At 43.2% G+C, this 17,875-nt stretch overlaps 1 protein-coding gene and 1 long non-coding RNA gene across 2 annotated transcripts in view; one reads left to right on the forward strand and one right to left on the reverse strand.

The window, feature by feature from the left end:
• Nucleotides 1-6,194, forward strand: part of LOC149865766 (uncharacterized) — a 204,143-nt gene extending 197,949 nt beyond the window's left edge. Inside the window, exon 4 of the long non-coding RNA XR_016441771.1 lies at nt 6,088-6,194. This is a non-coding gene — a long non-coding RNA (uncharacterized LOC149865766). The remainder of the gene's footprint in view (nt 1-6,087) is intronic.
• On the reverse strand, nt 4,141-17,377 carry AMIGO2 (adhesion molecule with Ig like domain 2). Its single transcript, XM_090042406.1, has 2 exons — nt 17,086-17,377; nt 4,141-7,788 (listed from the first exon to the last, which is right to left on the reverse strand). Exon 2 carries the CDS (start codon nt 7,713-7,715, stop codon nt 6,150-6,152), a length of 1,566 nt encoding a protein of 521 aa, XP_089898532.1. The 5' UTR covers nt 7,716-7,788; nt 17,086-17,377; the 3' UTR covers nt 4,141-6,149.
• Between the last annotated feature and the right edge of the window lie 498 nt (nt 17,378-17,875).

Raw genomic sequence — 17,875 nt, forward strand, 5'->3', positions numbered from 1 at the left:
CCTAGATTAAGACAGTCATAGAATCTCTCCCAGCTCAAGTGGTAATGAATCAATCACAGCTGCCATCTTTACTCCCTACTGGAGAGCACAGAGAAGATGAGGGTACTCAGTGGTTTATGCTATCCATAAAGGGGAGTGATATCTTATGGACAGCAGCAGAGGCAGACTGTGGGGAGATGCAATGGCACAAACTCACCTGCCTTTCTGTCCACCACCCTGAGAGCAGCAGTTGGGGACTTTTCTTTTAGGACCCCAAAGCAAGTAAGAATCTCTCCCTCTCTACCCCTGCACGCTCAGAGGCATATCCCCTCCCTTCCTCTCTACCAACCCTTGCCACCACTGTCTCCACTTGCCCTGGGGTTGGGGGCAGGAGCTGGGGAGAGCTCCAGAGCTACTTCTGCCTGCTCCAGCTGGGCTCCATGTGGAGCCAGGCTTGGCCCGGGACTGCTCCACATCAGTCCAAGAGCAGTCATAGGGGAAGGGAACCGACATACTGTTGGGGCTGTCCCTAGGTGAGCCTGTCTCCACAAACAGCCTGGCTGGAGCAGGGCAGGAGCAGCTCTGGAGCCTTCCCCTTCCCCTTGCCCCCAGGGCAGTTGGGTTCAGCAGCAGGGGTGGGCTGGCAGGGAGGGGAGGTGTGGGGGAAGGGAGGGAACATTTTTACCTGCGTCAGGGACTTGGAAAAAAACCCATAGGTCTCTGCTTGTGCTTCTGGGGCACAGTTTGCCTCTTGTGGTGTGAGGGGGTGGGAGCAGGGGTGTAGCCATTCTTGCAGTGCAGGCTGCTTCTGTTGCACCCCCTTTAGAAAATCCTGGATCTCCTGGTGGACAGGACTTCAGGCATGCTTTCTCTCCAAAGCCTGTAGAGAACTCTGGTGTGGACATTGTCTGCACTGTCCAGCTATGTCACAGCTTAACCCTTAACTCTCTTTTGCCTAATAAGGACAAGAGGTTTACAGTATGTCTATATCACTTCCACAGAGCTCTCAAAACTGCTGCTAAGAAACATATCCTACCTATTTGTTAATGTTCCACATGCATTAAATCCAAAAAAAAGAAGCAGGGAATCCATCCTGTGGGTTTTCATAGATTTTTAGGGTTGGAAGGGACCTCAGTAGATTGAGTCTGACCCCCTCCCCTGGGCAGGAAAGAGTGCTGGGTTCAGATGACTGCAGCTAACTGATTGTTTAGTTTCCTCTTAAAGACATTGCCTTGGAAGCCTATGCCAGATTTTGGCAACCCTCACCATAAAGAAATTTTTCCTAATGTCTAATCTAAATCTGCTCTCTCTCAGTTTATGGTCATTGTTCCTAGTAACCCCAAGGGGCACCCTGGTAAATAGGGTATCCCCTATTTCTTGCTGCCCACTTCTCCCCTCCCCACCCAATGAATTTGTAGATGGCTACAACATCCCCTCTCAGCCTTCTCTTGTGGAGGCTGAAGAGACCAGGTCCCTCAGTCTCTCCTCATAGGGTCTTACTTGCAGGCCCCTAACTATATGAGTGGCCTTCCTCTGGACTCTCTCAAGGCTATCCACATCCCTCTTGAAGTGCGGTGCCTAGAACTGGACATAGTACTCCAGCTGCGGTCTCACCAATGCTGGACAGAGGGGAAGTATCACCTCCTTAGAACTGCTCATGATATACCTGCTAATGCATGAAAGGGTACGGTTGGCTTTACTTATCACTTCATCACATTGACAACTCATGTTCATTTTGCAGTCAACTATGACTCTAAGATACTAAGAGTAACTGTAGAAGAGACAGGAGAAAGGGATCTTAGTTTCAACTGTGCTTGAAAGAAGGGGCAGAGGATACCAACAAGATGGTTTCACTGTTGTCTCCTGCCTGGGTTCTGCTCGTGTGGAAAGGAATACGAAGGTCGATCGTGGCTGAGCAGTAGGAGCCTGCTTCTGGGAGCAAGTGTATACAAAGCCTTTGCAAATGACAGAACTTATACATGAGCATAAACAGAAATGGACCACACAGCCCACTCAAATCTGGGCCCACAAGTTTAAATATATAAGCATGGTCTTTTTAAAAAAAAACAAAAAACAAACAAACAAAAAAACTACAAACCCTGACGGTGGGGTATACCAAGGAGACCTCTAATATAATTGGGAGTTTGTTTTAAATCTTTTGCAATATAAATGACTTGCTGACTTGCCAGACCAAATTTCCAGTCACTTAGCTGTGTCACTGGTTTCATGTTATCATTTAAATCTGAAATTTAAGAACCAGAATAGTAAGGTGGCAGTTGTCAAACAGGTATCACAGAACTGCTTCCCCAGCTGACTATCCACAAATTCAAACATAAATGATTGTTAAGGAAGGGGGACAATTGTTTTTACTCTCCTACCCAGTTGTTCCTGTTGCTTCTCCTCACCAGCAATGCTAGACTCATCTGTAGTCATATGACCCTGATGGAGAATGGCTCATGCTGGTCTTGTTCCAAAGGTGACACAGAGACTGTGCACCAGAGGGGCGGTGCCTTTTCTGTATTATATCTTGGGTTTAAGAGCTTTCCTGGATCAAGGCCAGAGTGCTCAGCCCCCTGCAGACTTGAGCTGATTGTGCATTAATGGCATAATTTAACTCTTGTTGGAGATATATAAAATTAGAAAAGCGATGCTACAGCTTATAGGGGGGGAAAAAAAAAAATCAATCCTTAATATAGTAGGGCTTCTCTGCTGATCACTTGGGATTACTAGAGTACCCAGTTTTTCAGTCTTGGCATTTTGCTGTCTCTGATGATTTTATTGACTCCTATTCTGTACACAAGAGGATAAACTTGGGTCAAATTCAGGGTGGCATGTTTGTTGAGTGAGCAATGAAACACTGTTGACAGTTCATGGCCTTCTGCATAGCAGCCTGGGATCACAGGTGTGCTATTGTTGTATTGTAAATATTAGAAAGATTGACGTTACAGAACTACTTAAACACTTTCTTTCAGTTGAAACGGCAAACCATTTAACTTTGTGATAAAACAAATCAGAAATACCAATACTGCTACACTGTTAAGAAATGTTCTTAGCCTCATCTTAGATGTATAATCACACAGCTAAATATTTTAAGCACTGACTAAAATATAAGTAATTAACATCTGCAGTAAATAGTGGCTGCTTAGTCTACATTTAGTTTTTCTTTTAACAGGTTGACAGCTTGGGACTGACCCAACAGATCCTTATGCGCTCCAATGGGCTGTAAATCCCATAGGTGTAAGGGTTCAGAATCCATTTGCTTTTCCCTATATCTAAAAACTAGTTTTAAATTGCATACACTGTGCTGAATTAATGGTGTAACTGCAAGTGTTGGCTTAGAACAAAGAACAGGTGTGCATTTGGATAAGGATAAATTTAGACAGTCAGCTCTCTGGCCAATGGCAGAAACTGATTTCCTTGCCATCTAATTGGCTATGACTTGTATTTACATTTTTATACAAGTTAATCATCTCCATGACAATAACCTATGCAAACTAAACCTAGGTACTGAGTTAATGTTTGCTTAGCACCATATCTTGGAAGTACAGGCTTTCTTAGGAATACCCAGTTAATCATAAGTAGGACAAGTGGAAGGAAATCAGATACTCTAACTCCAGTTTTTCAATCATACCTGTGGCCAACTGTCACAATATATTTTCTTTATGTAATACATAGTATGTGCGACTGGATTAGCATCTTTTATAAAAATGTAAATGCATCTCCATACCAGTAACCTATGCAAGATAAAGCTAGGTACTGAGTTAATATTTGCTCAGCACCATATCCAACACGTACAGGCTCTCCTAGGAATAGGACCATGATGTACCATTTATGAAGGGTGCATCCCAGTCGCGCAGCTTGTTTAATTTTTCAAGTCTAATAATCTGCAAGCAGGAAAATTTCTCAAAAGTTCTTCCTCCTTAATGTCAACAGTAAAACTACCACTGATTTCAACACTGATCCTAGAACTGTCTACCACCAGATCGTATATGCAGAACTACTGACTGTGTTCCAATTAAGGTTTGCAGAAGAGGGATTTGTGAGAGAAGGATGTACAAAGCCTCATTTTCCAAGCAGGAGTTCCTTAAATTTTATTTAATATAAACTGAAAAATCTTTCCAACCCAAAAATTAAGTGAAATAAAAAAAACATTTGTTTCCTTACATGTCTGAATAAAAATCTTACAGCTTTTTAATTCTTCTCTTTGTCTCCTAACTTGCACATATCCTGGGAACAATTTTTCACGGTTTAATTTGTTTTCTAAAAAATTGTTTGAAAAAACTAACTAGCAACATCCTGGCCCTTTTTTTTTTTTTCATTTGGTTGGCTGTTTTTGGCTAACCTGAGCTAAAAGTCAGGAAGTGCAGCTCTAGTGAAAACATTCAAATGTTAAGTGACTATTGAAATAACACTTAGCTAGATACACTGCTTCTTCTTATACTATATAGCTCCTTGACTCTGATTTTGGTAGGTCATTTATTATTAGTATATTATTTGAAGAGACAAGAGGCAGGGTCTACTCAATTTAATAATTTATAAAGTTCCTTTCTCTTTAGAGACCTATTGATTTCTGTGAAGATACTACTCAACCTACAGTAAGCACGAGTGGCAAAGTCCAGCCTAATAAAGATATACATATACTTGAAAGAATTAAAATATTTTTAAAAGATTTCTTTCTTAAATAAATTCCTGCAATACAGAATACTATCCAATCATTAATTTAGTGAGTTATCTGGGGATGTGACTTTTTTGACAGTGTTAGATGTTCAAAATGAGAGGCTAAGCAAGCTTAGCTAAATAAATTGGGGGTATTCTTCACCTTACAGGATTTGACTCAAATGTTATATCTTCCTTAATGCAAATCTTTAAAATGAAATTGCATGAAAATCTTGCATGTTTTGCAAAATAAAGAATACATCAAAAAGCAATCCAAAATTGGATTTGGAGAAACAAACCACCACAGAAGAATGGGGTCCAGACTTGGTGTTTATGTTAGTAAGTCAACAACAAAACTTTCACCTAAGGAAGTTGAATAAAGAGCACAGGGATCCAAATAATTAAACTGATTTGTTCATCTTTCATGAGCAATCTCACCATTTGTGGGAAAAGTAACCAGGATTTTCCCCATTTTTAAATTTCCCATAGTTCCAAGTCAACAGATTTTCAGTCCATAGTCATAAAAATGAATTACAGGAAATGTTTACAGTATAACAGGAGCATTTTGTAATACTCAGATTTTATAATTTCATTTGATTCTTTTCCATTGGAGTAGGGAACAAGTTGGAAGGTATTTCTTTTCATATTTGGAGGCCTGTTAACTGGTGCTGCTGTGATACTGAAGTGACATTTAGCTTTATACACGTAAGAAGCCGTTTCTTATGTTTAGTTTAAAAAATACACACACACACACACACACACACACACACACACACACTACAACAAACCCATTTGCTTCGTAGTTGTCAACTAGAAGTCATATAGCAAAGTATTCCCTATCCCAAGTTTGGGTATATTCTAACTGTAGTGAACTTGAATGGTTGGTACCCAGGTCTGAACACCCAAGGTACCTTAGTCTGACTAAGCAGACACACTGCACAATGTCATTTTGAGCTGTGGTATTCTCACTGAAGCTGTGCTCGTTTAGGACTTTTGAGATGTGTCCCACGTTTCTTGTGTTCTGCATCAACCTGAGCTACATTTAGAATTCACGAGGAAAGAATCACAGAGAACTTGCCAGACGTCCATTGCTTTCCTATTGTTCCCCACACATCCCCAAAAGGACTATCAGCAACCAAGTGCATTAGCTTATGTCCTTTCTGCTGTGGAGGGATGGAGACTGCCTGAATAAAAGCAGGTGAGTTGGCCAGTTTGGGATGAAAGCAACTCTAACCATGGGTGACAGGACTGTGTGCGCAGTTGGGGTAGAAGACTCTGTTAACTCTGTAGTATAGATAAAATCTTTGATGGTACCCAGTTTGCTTTCCTGAAGTAAGATGTTGTTACTGTGTATTTGTGGAAAGGAAGCTGTTAAGCTGTTCTCAATGACTGACACTGGAGGTTTTTCTAAAACATTTTTTCCTCATTTTATTTGTTTTTTTTTTCCTGAAGGTTGCTACAAGCAGACGAAGTATTAAGAAATGTAACTGCACAATACAAATACAGGCAGAAAACTAAGTCGACGGCATGAAAGGTGTATCCGAGAACACAGAATTGACAGAATCTGAATCGGATTTTGATCGGGTAGTTTTCAAGATGCTCTCTGCAATGATATTCTCATTGGGAAACAGCCTTACTTTCCCATTCTGTCCCTGTTTTGGCTCATTCACAGGCTCAAGGAACACCACTCTTTTACCACTGCTGGACTTCTTCTCATCAGCTGGGAAATCCTGAGATGGGGTAGAGTTTAGTATGGATGAATGGGCACTGCTTTGGTTCAGTTTCCTTTTTCTCCTTTTTGCCTTACACCGACAAGGGCAAGGGGTCAGATACAGATAAAGTAACACTAAAATAATACTGGCGACACAGGCAGCAAGGGTGGTGAAAGCAGTATTAAATGCTTCATGAGTATGGGATCGGTTTAGTGTGAAATTGCTTACATTTATTCTGACCTCTATGGTTTCATTTAACAGTCTTCGCTTATTTATTGCAATGCATGAATACAACCCAGAGTCTTCCAACTGAGCGTTCGCTATCTCCAGACTCCCATTATGAAACACCTTAAAATTTTCAATCTCTCTATCTGGCTCCAGGAGTCTATTGTCTGGCCTAACCCAGACGAAATGTGTGCCTGCCTCACTAATTCTGCTGTCACAGTGTACAATTAACCTGTCACCAACTTGCGCATCATGAATAAAGCCAAAGGCATGGAAAGAGCCATTGATGGTGCTTTCGGAGCAATTCAAAAAGTTATCGTGCAATAAAGGCAGTTTATTGGAACCTTTTAGGTCAGAACGTAACATGCAGGCATATTCATTTTTGAAATCCATCACAGAGTTGAAGCGTCTATGATACCAAAATATTAGCATGGAGTATAGTGTGCAATCACAGTAGAATGGGTTGCCATGAAGATAGATGCCACTAAGTTGTTTGGCCAGCACTAAACTTAAACGTTGAATGGGTATTGACTGGATGCGATTATAGGAAGTGTCTAGTAACACAAGTTCTGAAAGTTTGTGTTTTCCAAGATACAAGTCCAAAGGGAAGTGTGAGAGCAAGTTATAACTCAAGTACAGTTTCTGCAATTTGTACAATCCTCCAAAGGCTGAAGAATCAATCTGTGTTATCTGATTGTTGTAAAGCAAAAGGACTTCCAGTACTCTCAGCTCTTGAAATACAGGGCTGTTCAGTGTCTTCAAGTTGTTGGATGATAAGTCTAAGTACTTTAAATTTGGAGTTGTTGAAAAACTTCCAGTGACAATACTGCTAATACTATTATGATTAATTATTAAAAAGTTCAGTTTGTCAAATAGCATTGGGACCCATTCAGGTTCCAAGAATCCAATTCTGTTGTAACTCAGATCCAGTCTTTTTATGCATTTGTAGAGAGTTCCTGGCACCTTAGAGAGGTTCTTATTGGTGCAGCTTACAATGTCACTAGCACAGATACAGGCTGTAGGACACATCCCAGAGGCACTGCCACATACGCTTACTGTAAAAACCAAGAGGCATGCCAGTCCTTTGCAGTTCAGTTTAAGAAATCCAAGCCAAGTAGATATTGTCTGGCAGGTTAAAGACATTATGGCTCTGTCTTAGGGGTCTCCCAGTTCTCCTTGCCACAGATTATACATGTGATTTCCCTTTCATTAATCACTGTTGAAAAGAGGAATACAGAAGTACAGAATATTAATATTTAAGATTTGTACCTGGGTGGTTTCTTATGCAAATGCTTTGAATAAATACAGCCATTGTTTAATGAATTAATCCTTTCCATTTCACATGGTTAGTTTTTAAATCTAATTATTTTTAGGACATGATTTTTCAACTGTTTTGCATCCTTGTGAAAATTTGCAGATGAGTGCAAAACTTAACATTACTGACACTATATTTTGCTCTCCCTTCCAAAAAAAACCCAAAAAACCCCCCCAAAAACCCGGCAACAAAAAACCCTACCAACTGGATAAAAGAACTCAAATTTATTACAGCCAAGAACAGAGTCAGAAATGGCTTTCTATAGAGCAGGACTGAAATTAAGGCAAGTATGAAACTTCTGAAGCACTGATAGGGGGCAGCAGGGTAGGCCCTACGAGGAGAGGCTACAGGACCCGAACCTGTTCAGCCTCCAAAAGAGAAGGCTGAGGGGGGATCTAGTGGCCTGTTACAAACTAGTCAGAGGGGACTGGCAGGCATTGGGGGAGTTCCTGTTCCCCCGAGCACTACCAGGAGTGACTAGAAATAACGGTCAGAAGCTGGCAGAGGGTAGATTTACGCTAGATATCAGGAGGCGCTACTTTACGGTCAGGGTGGCTAGGATCTGGAACCAGCTTCCAAGAGAAGTGGTGCCGGCTCCTACCCTGGGGGTCTTTAAGAGGAGGCTTGATGTACACCTTGCTGGAGTCATCTGACCCCAGTACTCTTTCCTGCCATGGCAGGGGGGTCAGACTTGATGATCTGTTCAGGTCCCTTCTGACCCTACAAACTATGAAACCATGTTCTCTTATCCATTAGTTACTGCACTATTCCCAGCCATGGCCAAAGGTGCAACTTCTGATATGGCGAAGAGAAGTTGCTCACTTGACATGGATGTGTTCATTGTCTTCTGGGGAACAATTTTAGATTTATTTGTTCCTAATCAGAAAATGCCACATAGTTCCAAACGGAGAAATTTCTAACTGACTATGTAGGTTTAAATGTCAGAGGGATGCTATTTGTTACTTTTTATAAGCTAAAGTGAAACCTGTACTGTATTTCTTTGACTACATGATATTCTTGAAGTTGAATAGCACCCAAATGTTCTATTCCTCAACTTGAGGGAAAAAAAAGAGATCAAATAAAGACATTTAAAAGGACGTAATCTCTATGGTGTATAACAGCTCTTTTAAAAAACATCAAATGAAAGATGCAGGCCATTTTAGAATTAATATTTGGTTTTAAAAATGTTTATTATTGAAGAGATTATGGTACTGCACTGCAAAATTGCTTTGGATTCTTATCTCTCTGCTAAACAAACAGCTCAGGGTGAAATTTTCCAGTCAGGCATCTGGCTCTGGATATTTTTTTTTTAAAGTTTTAGTTTATACAGTTTTTTCCCAGGACTTGATTAGGGGAAAAATACAATGTTTTGCCCGTTTTAAAAACAAAACAACAATGAATAGCAACAACCCCCCTCCACACTCCCATTAAACCCAACCTTATTTTTAACTGATATGTTCTAGGGCCTCCACACTTTGAAGAAGATGCTTGAAATTTAGTGGGGCAGTTTCTGTCCCTTTCCACTACGTCTCACAAGGGCCTACTATAACAACAGATACAAAGACAGATTCTCAGAGGATACGACTCTTATGGTTTCTAAAGCCTGCTAGAGTTGCTAAATGAGAACAGCTATATCATTTACACAATCTAAGCATCAAGTAGCAAGTAAATTACTTCTTATTGTCCATATCAGATTGGAATATAACTTTACCTAACAAAGAAAAGGCTTCTTGACCTTGCACAGATGAGTAGAGGCTGTTCACATTACTAGTCTTTGCTTTCCAGAATGGGTAGGGACTACTTGCCCCATTCCCACTTTGAAATCAGAAACAGGGTGTGGAGAAGATATTTGGAGAGCAGTGTGCCTCATCCTTTTAGAAGCACAGTCTCACTGGTATTTTGGTACTAGTGTGGTTCTACATCGATACTTACACAGGACTGTGGTATAAATTCCACTCTCCAGTCTATGATATACAAGAAGACTGGATGCAATTCCTCATTGTTTCATACTTTCTGCATTCAATCAAACATGTTCAGAGAGAGAAAGAGGTACCACTGTTTTGGAAATGCATTCACCACCTCATACAAGTGCAAGTGACTTCATGGGACAACAAAGAACAAAGCCTACTATTGTTCTCAAATCCAAAGTAGAGTAATCACAGAACAGTAACCTCAACTCACACTCATTCATTGATTGACTTTTGCAATCCTGACTTCAGAACTAAGATATGTTTCTATCATGGATGTCATTGACTAATATACTAATTACTGTTCTACAATAATGTTGTATGTATATTTTAATAAGAAACATTTAATATCCTTGATTGATGGTAAAATGAAGTATGGACATACATTTGAAGATTATTAATATATGGGTTTAAAGTGTATTGTATTTACTGATGTTTTGAGCTAGTATTTTTAGAGAGCATGTAGCTATATTGCGATGTTTTTGTGATGAAGCCTGATAGGAATTATGGGGCATTTATTCAGTGAATAGTCCCATTGATTTCACTGGAGCCAGACCTACGTACAGAAGAGAACTTGGCTCAGTCTTGATCTTTTTCAGCAGTAAAAAATGTCCACCAACACCTGTTTTAACCTCCCAAAGATCAAGCCACATGTGATCACTGTAAGGTTTAAGATGTCCTTAACTAGCTTTCTGCATTTTAGACACCTCAAATAAGTCATGGATGGCAGGAACCTTGGTCCCACTTTATCTTCTCATAGATTTCTTTATGCATCCTTCCTTGCCTGGAAAGCTCTTTAAAAACTCATATACCAAGCCAGCTCTCTGGATTTATTCAAGTCCTTCCTTAAAAACAAAACAGAAAAAAGCCCTTTCACTTTTGCCGCAAGAGTGAATTAGGTAAAATGTAAGTGTCTGTTTAGTAAAGAAGTATGCACAAACTGAGTGTGATGTGACCTCCTTTAACTGTAACTTTCTCTTCTCATCCATACTCTCCTGTTTTTTGTTTTGGGTTTGTTTGGTTTTTTCCCCCACAGGAGATTGGTTAGAAAAGGAAGTAGGCACCTAGCCTCCTGTGACTACTGCTCTAAATATTGGCTGTAATTGTCAAAGGCTGTATCATAACCACTTCCCAACTAAGCCATGGATTCAGAGAACCAAACCCTATCACTTGCTCCCCCTCTCAGCAGTGTAGACAGCTTAAAAAGGTGTGTTCAAGATCCCCTCCCAGCATTTTTATGCTCCTTAACTGCTGAGTTTTGGCACAGGTGGAGCAGAAGTGAGTAAGTGGTGCTTGTTTCTCTGTATTATTTGTGGGCTTGGTGGGGAAGCAGTCAAAACAGGGCCTCATTTTCTGCACTGTTATAGCCACTGCAACAGGGGCCCCCTATTACTTAGAGGAAGTAAGAATAGGGTAGCAGGGAAGTAAGAGCAGGGTAGCAAAGGGCTAAAGAACCCCTGCTATGTTGACAGAGCAAGTGCAGCTTGCAAGGAGACTAGCTGCAGGTGCAAGTAGCACAGGTAAATGGGCTGTAGGATCCAGTCTACAAATTGCAGGCAGTACAACAGTGGGTTGTTGAATAAGCGGCACCCGGGCCTTAGGAACAGCAAGCCACATCAGGTGAATGGAAGGGCCACATAAGTCTGAGCCTGGGGTCCAAGCTTTAGTTTGGCTCAGATCCTCACAACCAAAGGAGTCTCTTCAGGAGTAGTGTACAGGAAGATAAGTTATTCATTTTGTTTCTGTTAAAACTGTGAAGTTTGGGGTGGTGAAAAGGAGGGGAGGAGGCCATGAAGGATGCATGAGAAACAATACTGTTACAGAGGATGCCAGTAAAGCACCCTGCAGTTTGGGTACTGTACTCCAAGAGCCCGGAGCCCTGTGGCAGGGATTAGTACCTAAACAAGTGCCAGGAGGGGTAGGGTACCCTGAAAGGCAGCCTGACTGGGATTGGTAAAAGACCTGCTCAAGCTAAAGTGTGAGGATGGGCTGACTGGCAGCCTAACAATGAGAACTTCAGCAAGGTACCAAAAGCTGAAATCCAGGTACAGCAGCTCCTTACTTAATGTTGTCTGGTTAACACTGTTTCATTATTATGTCACTGATCTATCGGAGAACATACTTGTTTAAAGTTGCACAGTGTTCGGTTATAACACTGTTTGCCCGCTGCCTGCTAGTAGGTAACTGCTTTGTGATGTAAGCCAAGCAATGCTCCTGCTTCAGTGTGGCAGCCACTGTTGTTTACCGTGTGTCAGTGTAAGGCTTCCCTGAATGTTTCTAACTCGTCATGACTGTATAAGTAACTTAAAACTTATACCTGTATTAAATTGTTCGTTTAAAATTATTTCAAGTTTATACTGTATAAGTAGATAATATCTTGTGTCCAGCAAAAAAGGTCTCCCTGGAACCTAACCCTACGTATTTTACATTAATTCTTATGGGGAAATTTTGATTCGTTTAACATTGTTTTGCTTAAAGTTGCTTATTTCAAGAACAATGTAAGCACAATGTTAAATCAAGGGGTAGCTGTATCTGAAGGCTAGATTAGGAAAGCCAGGGCATGAGAACTAGCATAATATGGCCCCTAAGAGGTGCAGCAGCTGCCCCTGGAAGCAAAACCTCTTACAGACGCTTGTTGTCTCTCTCTCGTTTTAAACCATAAAGTCTTTTTAGGGTTGGCACTATTATTTTACTAAGCATTTGTACAATGGAATTTTATCTAGGACTGGGTCCCCCACTGATAATCCCAGCATAAATAATAAAACGTGTATCGTCAGATATAGGCATGCACTATATATCTAACCCCTCCATGAAGAGCCAACCAAATATTTGGTCAAAGTATGAGCAGTGACCATACTCCTTCCCTTCCTTATTGTGTTTTGTCAATGACCACCACAAATAAACATGCTATTAACTCTTCCAACTTAAGATGGTTTGTAACCACCTTTCCTGCTTGGAGAACTTTATAATGACTATGAGCTTTACTTTTTCCTCATCATTTTACTGATGTAAGTACATGAAAATAAGGGATAGTCTGGGTGGGTGGGCTTTCCCTCCCCCTGGAAAGCACTGACAGTTCCTGACTTTTAAGAAGCAGGGGGCTTCACTGCCTCTTGCTGGCTTTCTCTTACTGTCCAGTTGGGCAGTATGGTGGCAACTCTTTTTTTAAACCCTGGAAGCTAGGGGTGGGGCTCCAAGAGTCTCCCTGACCTGACTCCCAGCTCCCCCTTGCCACCCTGCTGCCCACCTGAGCAGTAAGACTTCATAATTCAGTCCTACTGACTTGTAAAATGAGTTGGCTGTAGGAACTTAAATTGCATGGGTACTTTGGGATCTTTCATAGTGTACTAGACTTCTAAACATTAAACTAAATTTGATCAGGAGCTCCTTGAGGGTAACTGCTTCATATCCCTGTGTGTTTGCACAACACTTGGAAAAATGGAACTTTAAAATCCTGATTTGAACCTTTCATCATGATTTCAGTAATTGTCCCACATAGTCCAGACTAGAAAACCAGTAACCAGGTTAAAAAACCTAATCCTTGAAAGGCAGAAAATGCTAGAATCAAGCTTGCCTGTGCTACTCCCAGTCTCTCTACCTCTTGCTTCCTGCTACTTCTAGAGTCCCACCTTGTTTCCTGGGTAGGCAAGGAGATGGGGGCAGGTGAGAAAGCTGAGACTATCCCACATACCCAACTGGTTTTGATCCCCAGCTTCCTTCCCCTGACTTCTCATCCAAGCTGGGCTATAATGCCACCTGTATTTAGATGTTATGTTATTTTTATTATATTAAAGTGACCAATTAATTTTCAAAGGACAACTTGCAACATTGTCCTGGTAGTTCCACAGATGTGTTATTAAAAACTACTTTTAGTCTTGCTTCTGGTTCTGATTTTATTATGACTACCATAGCACAGTGGTATAAAGAAGCTAATGAACTCTGCTAAAAACAAATTAATTCTGCCATTTGGGTGTAATGTGGCATGGATAATGTTGTGTTCATACAGCTCAGCACCCCAGCTAGTTAACTCTGCAGCTCAGCAAAGCCACTTTGGTATGCCATGTTCATTCACTGCTAAGAGGCAGAGAGAGTTAGCCTGGGTGCTATGCTGTATGAGCATAATGCAGTTCAGGAGGTACCTTCTATTGAAAAGCAGTTGAAACCATCTAACTTGAAGTTTCTGCAGTGCCAAGGGGCATTGTAATGTGGCTTCTTCGCAGATACAGTAGGATCAGGGCACAGTTTACCTTTTTTTGGTACCCCAGGCAAAAGTTCAGTACTGAGCCTAACAGAATAGGGGCAACTCTACTAACAGAGTTTCAGGGAGCCTAATAGTAGGGGGGCACTGGTCATTGGGGGCACAGCCCCCAAACTAGGTTCAGTCATCCCAGAGTCTCGAGAGAACTTCAATTAAATGAATTCCTAATGTTAATGGAAAACTGGAAGTGCTTAACATCTTTAAATTACTTTTTGGACATTATTTGAACTCTTTCATCATAAGCAAAATGAACTAAGTATTTTTTTGAGAGTACAAATATCTTTCAAATAAATTCTGACTTGGGAAAAGTCAGGTAGACGTATAGGATTTCCCCATCAGCTAGAAAAATATTCTCAACAATCCATACATCTGCTTGAAGAATATCCCCAAACACTTTGGTTAATCATGGCCAATTGCTCTTTTCTTATAAGGAGTTCTAGCCACCTGTAAATACTAAATATACTTGGATAAAAAGAAGGGGTATTGGTTACGGAGATGCCTCCAGTTTGTACTAGCATGGTATTTGGTGAGCAGTTAAAGAGACTTTGAAGATTCCTTGCCCCACACTAAGACTTTTATTTCACTTAAACCAAAAACCAAAATGTTTCATTTAAGTGTTTGTTTTAGGGTGGCCAAAGGCACTCTCTGAATCTACTCTTCCATGGACATTTGTATTCCTGGCAGACTGGAGCTGGATTATCTGGGAATCAAGTGTCCTTAATCTCTGTAAGCAAGTAACATGATGGAAGAGAAATACTACTGAACTACAGCTGGCTGGTGCATTCATATATTTGACACCATCTGTGACTTCAGGCAGAGCTACCTTTTCCTTTTGTGCCCTTCCCCGGACAGAAGTGATAAGAGTATGCCTTCACAGCAAAAATCTTGAAGTCTGTTTTGGTAACCAGTTCAACTCAATACCTAGTGGTAAGATCTAGTAGTAGATGGCAAGTGAGTTGTTACAAAGCCCACTTAGCAATGAAAAGAAGTTTTAAGAAAAGACACACTTCTTACCATGAGGTAACTAGCCTACACTTGTCCCCATTGTATTCACTTGGTTTTTCTTTTGTTTTTTACAGTAGTGTGACCTAAAGCATTTTAGGCATTTACCTTTTACTCATCTTGTCTTACTGTGGAGTGAAGTGCCTTGCCTCCCCTGTGTTTTCTTTTATAGCATGCTAATCTTCCCCAAGGTGGGGGAAACCCACCCTGTTACAGCCTCCATTAATCAGTTCCTGCTAATGTGGAAGAGAATCTGACCTCAGTGGAATGACTAGGAATGAATTTGACCCACTAGTCTTAATCCAAGGGATTCCTAATTAGGAGGAAGATGATTCACAGGCAGCAACAAGCCACCAGGGGACCATAAACAAAAGTCTTCTCTCATTTCCTTTTTATGAAAGCTTGATGCATGGTTGTGTTTTGTTCTGGTTGTTTTTGTTGACCAGATGACTCACTTAATCTACAAGATCTAATAGCTTGAGAGGTGGTGTTACCTGGAAGAACATTATATGTAAAGTGGTTCCAAGCTGGTCTGAAGACTACTGCCAGTCCACAAGCTACAACAAATAGCTTGGATGCTTCTCCCTTGCTGTTCAGTTGAACAGTCCATAGTAATCTGGCTGACAAAATAGGTAACCACCAGCATGGATTTACTGCAAGTCATTGACTAACCAACCTGATTTCTTTCTATGACAAGATGTCAAGGACTGGGGAAGATATCAAATGCCTTAAAGCCTAGGTATATTACTTTTACAACATTTAAGCAGAGTTGATATGAAATTATTACAGGGTGGGTGCACAACTGACTTGATAATTGTGCTTAATGAATTCAAATCCTTCAGTGCCGGACTAGGATGCTGTATAAAGTGGGATTTTAGTTCTCCCTATCAGTGAGCTTCCTGCTGTTCATTCTCTTAGTTTTACTGATCTGGGGGGAGAGAATAGTGTTTATCTATGGATACTACTTTGCTGGGAGGGGGAAGGGAGTAGCTGACACTTCAGAAGACAGGACCAAGATTCAGAAAAACACTGGCAATTTAGAAAAAGTGGGCTGAAACTCTGCAACAACACTTGCTAAATAGTTCACACAGGCAAAGAATGATCAAATACACAAACAGAATGCAAGAAACATCTGCCTAGATTGCAGTGCTGCACAACAGCCCTAAGGGGTACAGTAGTCTGCAAACCAAATGAATCAATGGGGCAATAGACAAGGTTCAAAATGTTGGCAATGACAACTGCACACAGTTGGTTGTCTTAGCTCCTCTGGCTGGCATGGTGTAAAGGAAGAAGAGTGCTGGGCATCTTACTTCAGTCATCCTATTGTACTAAAAATTTGCTCATAATATAGCTCCTACACCTATCACAGCACCTGCAAGGGACTGGGGAAAAATGGTCTGCACTAAGCTGAAACTCAGCAGCACTACAGTAGTCCCTTGGCAGCTGCAGAGGAAAGTTTAGGAGCCAGGGTAGGGCTTCTCCTTGCCTTTCACAAGCTCCGTGGACCCGTTCAACGTGACTGAATGGATGCAGAGGGAGAGCGGGAGCAATTCCTGCAAGTGGCCTTTGCCATGCCAAGTGCCTGGAGGGGGCAAGAAGAGGCGCTGCCAGGGCCAAGATCCTCTAGCCCTAACATCGCCTCTCCTTGCCTGGCTGCATTTGTACAAGCGAACCTGGCTTCACAGCTTACGTGCCGGCTCTACAGACCACCGAAATAAGCTTCCCGACAGCTAAAGGGGCGGCTCGGCTCGGCCCTGCCTTCAGGCTCCCGGGCGCTACCCACGTCTCCTGGCACCTGGGCGAGCGACCGGGGCTGACCCCGCCGGAACCGGCCCGCGCAGCGACGCGACGGGCCCGGGAAGAGGCGAAGTTCTAGCCCAATCCCCAGCCCGGGGGCCGGGCGCTGCGGGAGGCTTCCCTCCGGGGGAGCCGCCACCCCCGCGTGTCCCCGCGCCCCCCCGGCAGCATTACCTGGCCGTGCGGGCGCCCGCCGGCGGGGGAGCCGCGACCGCTCGCCCATGGCAGGGGCAGGCTCCAGCCCCGCATGCTCCCGGCCCGCGAGAACTTCCCAGGCGGCGGGAGGGAGCCGCTAGGGGCGCTCCCGGCTGCAGCTGCGGGGGAGACGCTCGCTGCAGCTGCAGCTGCGGAGCCGCGGCTTTTATCCCCTCTCCCGCCCCGCGTCGGGCTGGATCCCGCCGCGCCGGCCACGCTCCGACAGCCGGCGAGAGGCGCGGGCTCGGGGGAGGAGCGGGATCATGTGCAGCAGCCGCTGCTCCTCCTCCTCCCGCTCCGCCCGCCGGCGGGGGCGCTGCACATCTGGGCTGGGCCGCCGCAGCTGGAGCGGCGCGGGGTGGGCGCCTCCCCTCACCTGCGGGGCGGCCTCGGAGCCCCCGGGCTGGCCCCTGGCCCCTCACGGGCGCGGCGCCTGAGCCAGCCTGGCCTGGGCCCGCAGCACACAGGCGTGGGCGGACGGAAAGGGGGCCCGGGCATGGGGACGTGACGATGGTGATTATTAGCATTATCCCTGGTGAGGGTGGCCCGATCCTAAAAGTTCGCCCAGGGGCGCCAGTGGCCGCCAGTGCCGTGCCACCGGCACGCTTGGCAACCGGCCGCAGGGGACCCTGCCCCCCGTCACCAGCTGGCTGTTGGGGGGGACCCCCCTCCAGTCGTGCCCCACTGGTGCCCCCCAGACTCGGGAGGCACCAGTTGCCCGTGGGTCCCGCCCTGCAGTAGGGCAGGGTGTTTCTGACGCCCTGTCTGA

The sequence above is a fragment of the Crocodylus siamensis genome, chromosome 4 (assembly GCF_052110815.1).
Source record: "Crocodylus siamensis isolate JL-2025a chromosome 4, ASM5211081v1, whole genome shotgun sequence".
NCBI lineage: Eukaryota > Metazoa > Chordata > Crocodylia > Crocodylidae > Crocodylus > Crocodylus siamensis.

Bases quoted from the DNA above. Each gene is read 5' to 3' on its own strand.
- AMIGO2 (XM_090042406.1), bottom strand. From the start codon at position 7,715: ATGTCTTTAACCTGCCAGACAATATCTACTTGGCTTGGATTTCTTAAA.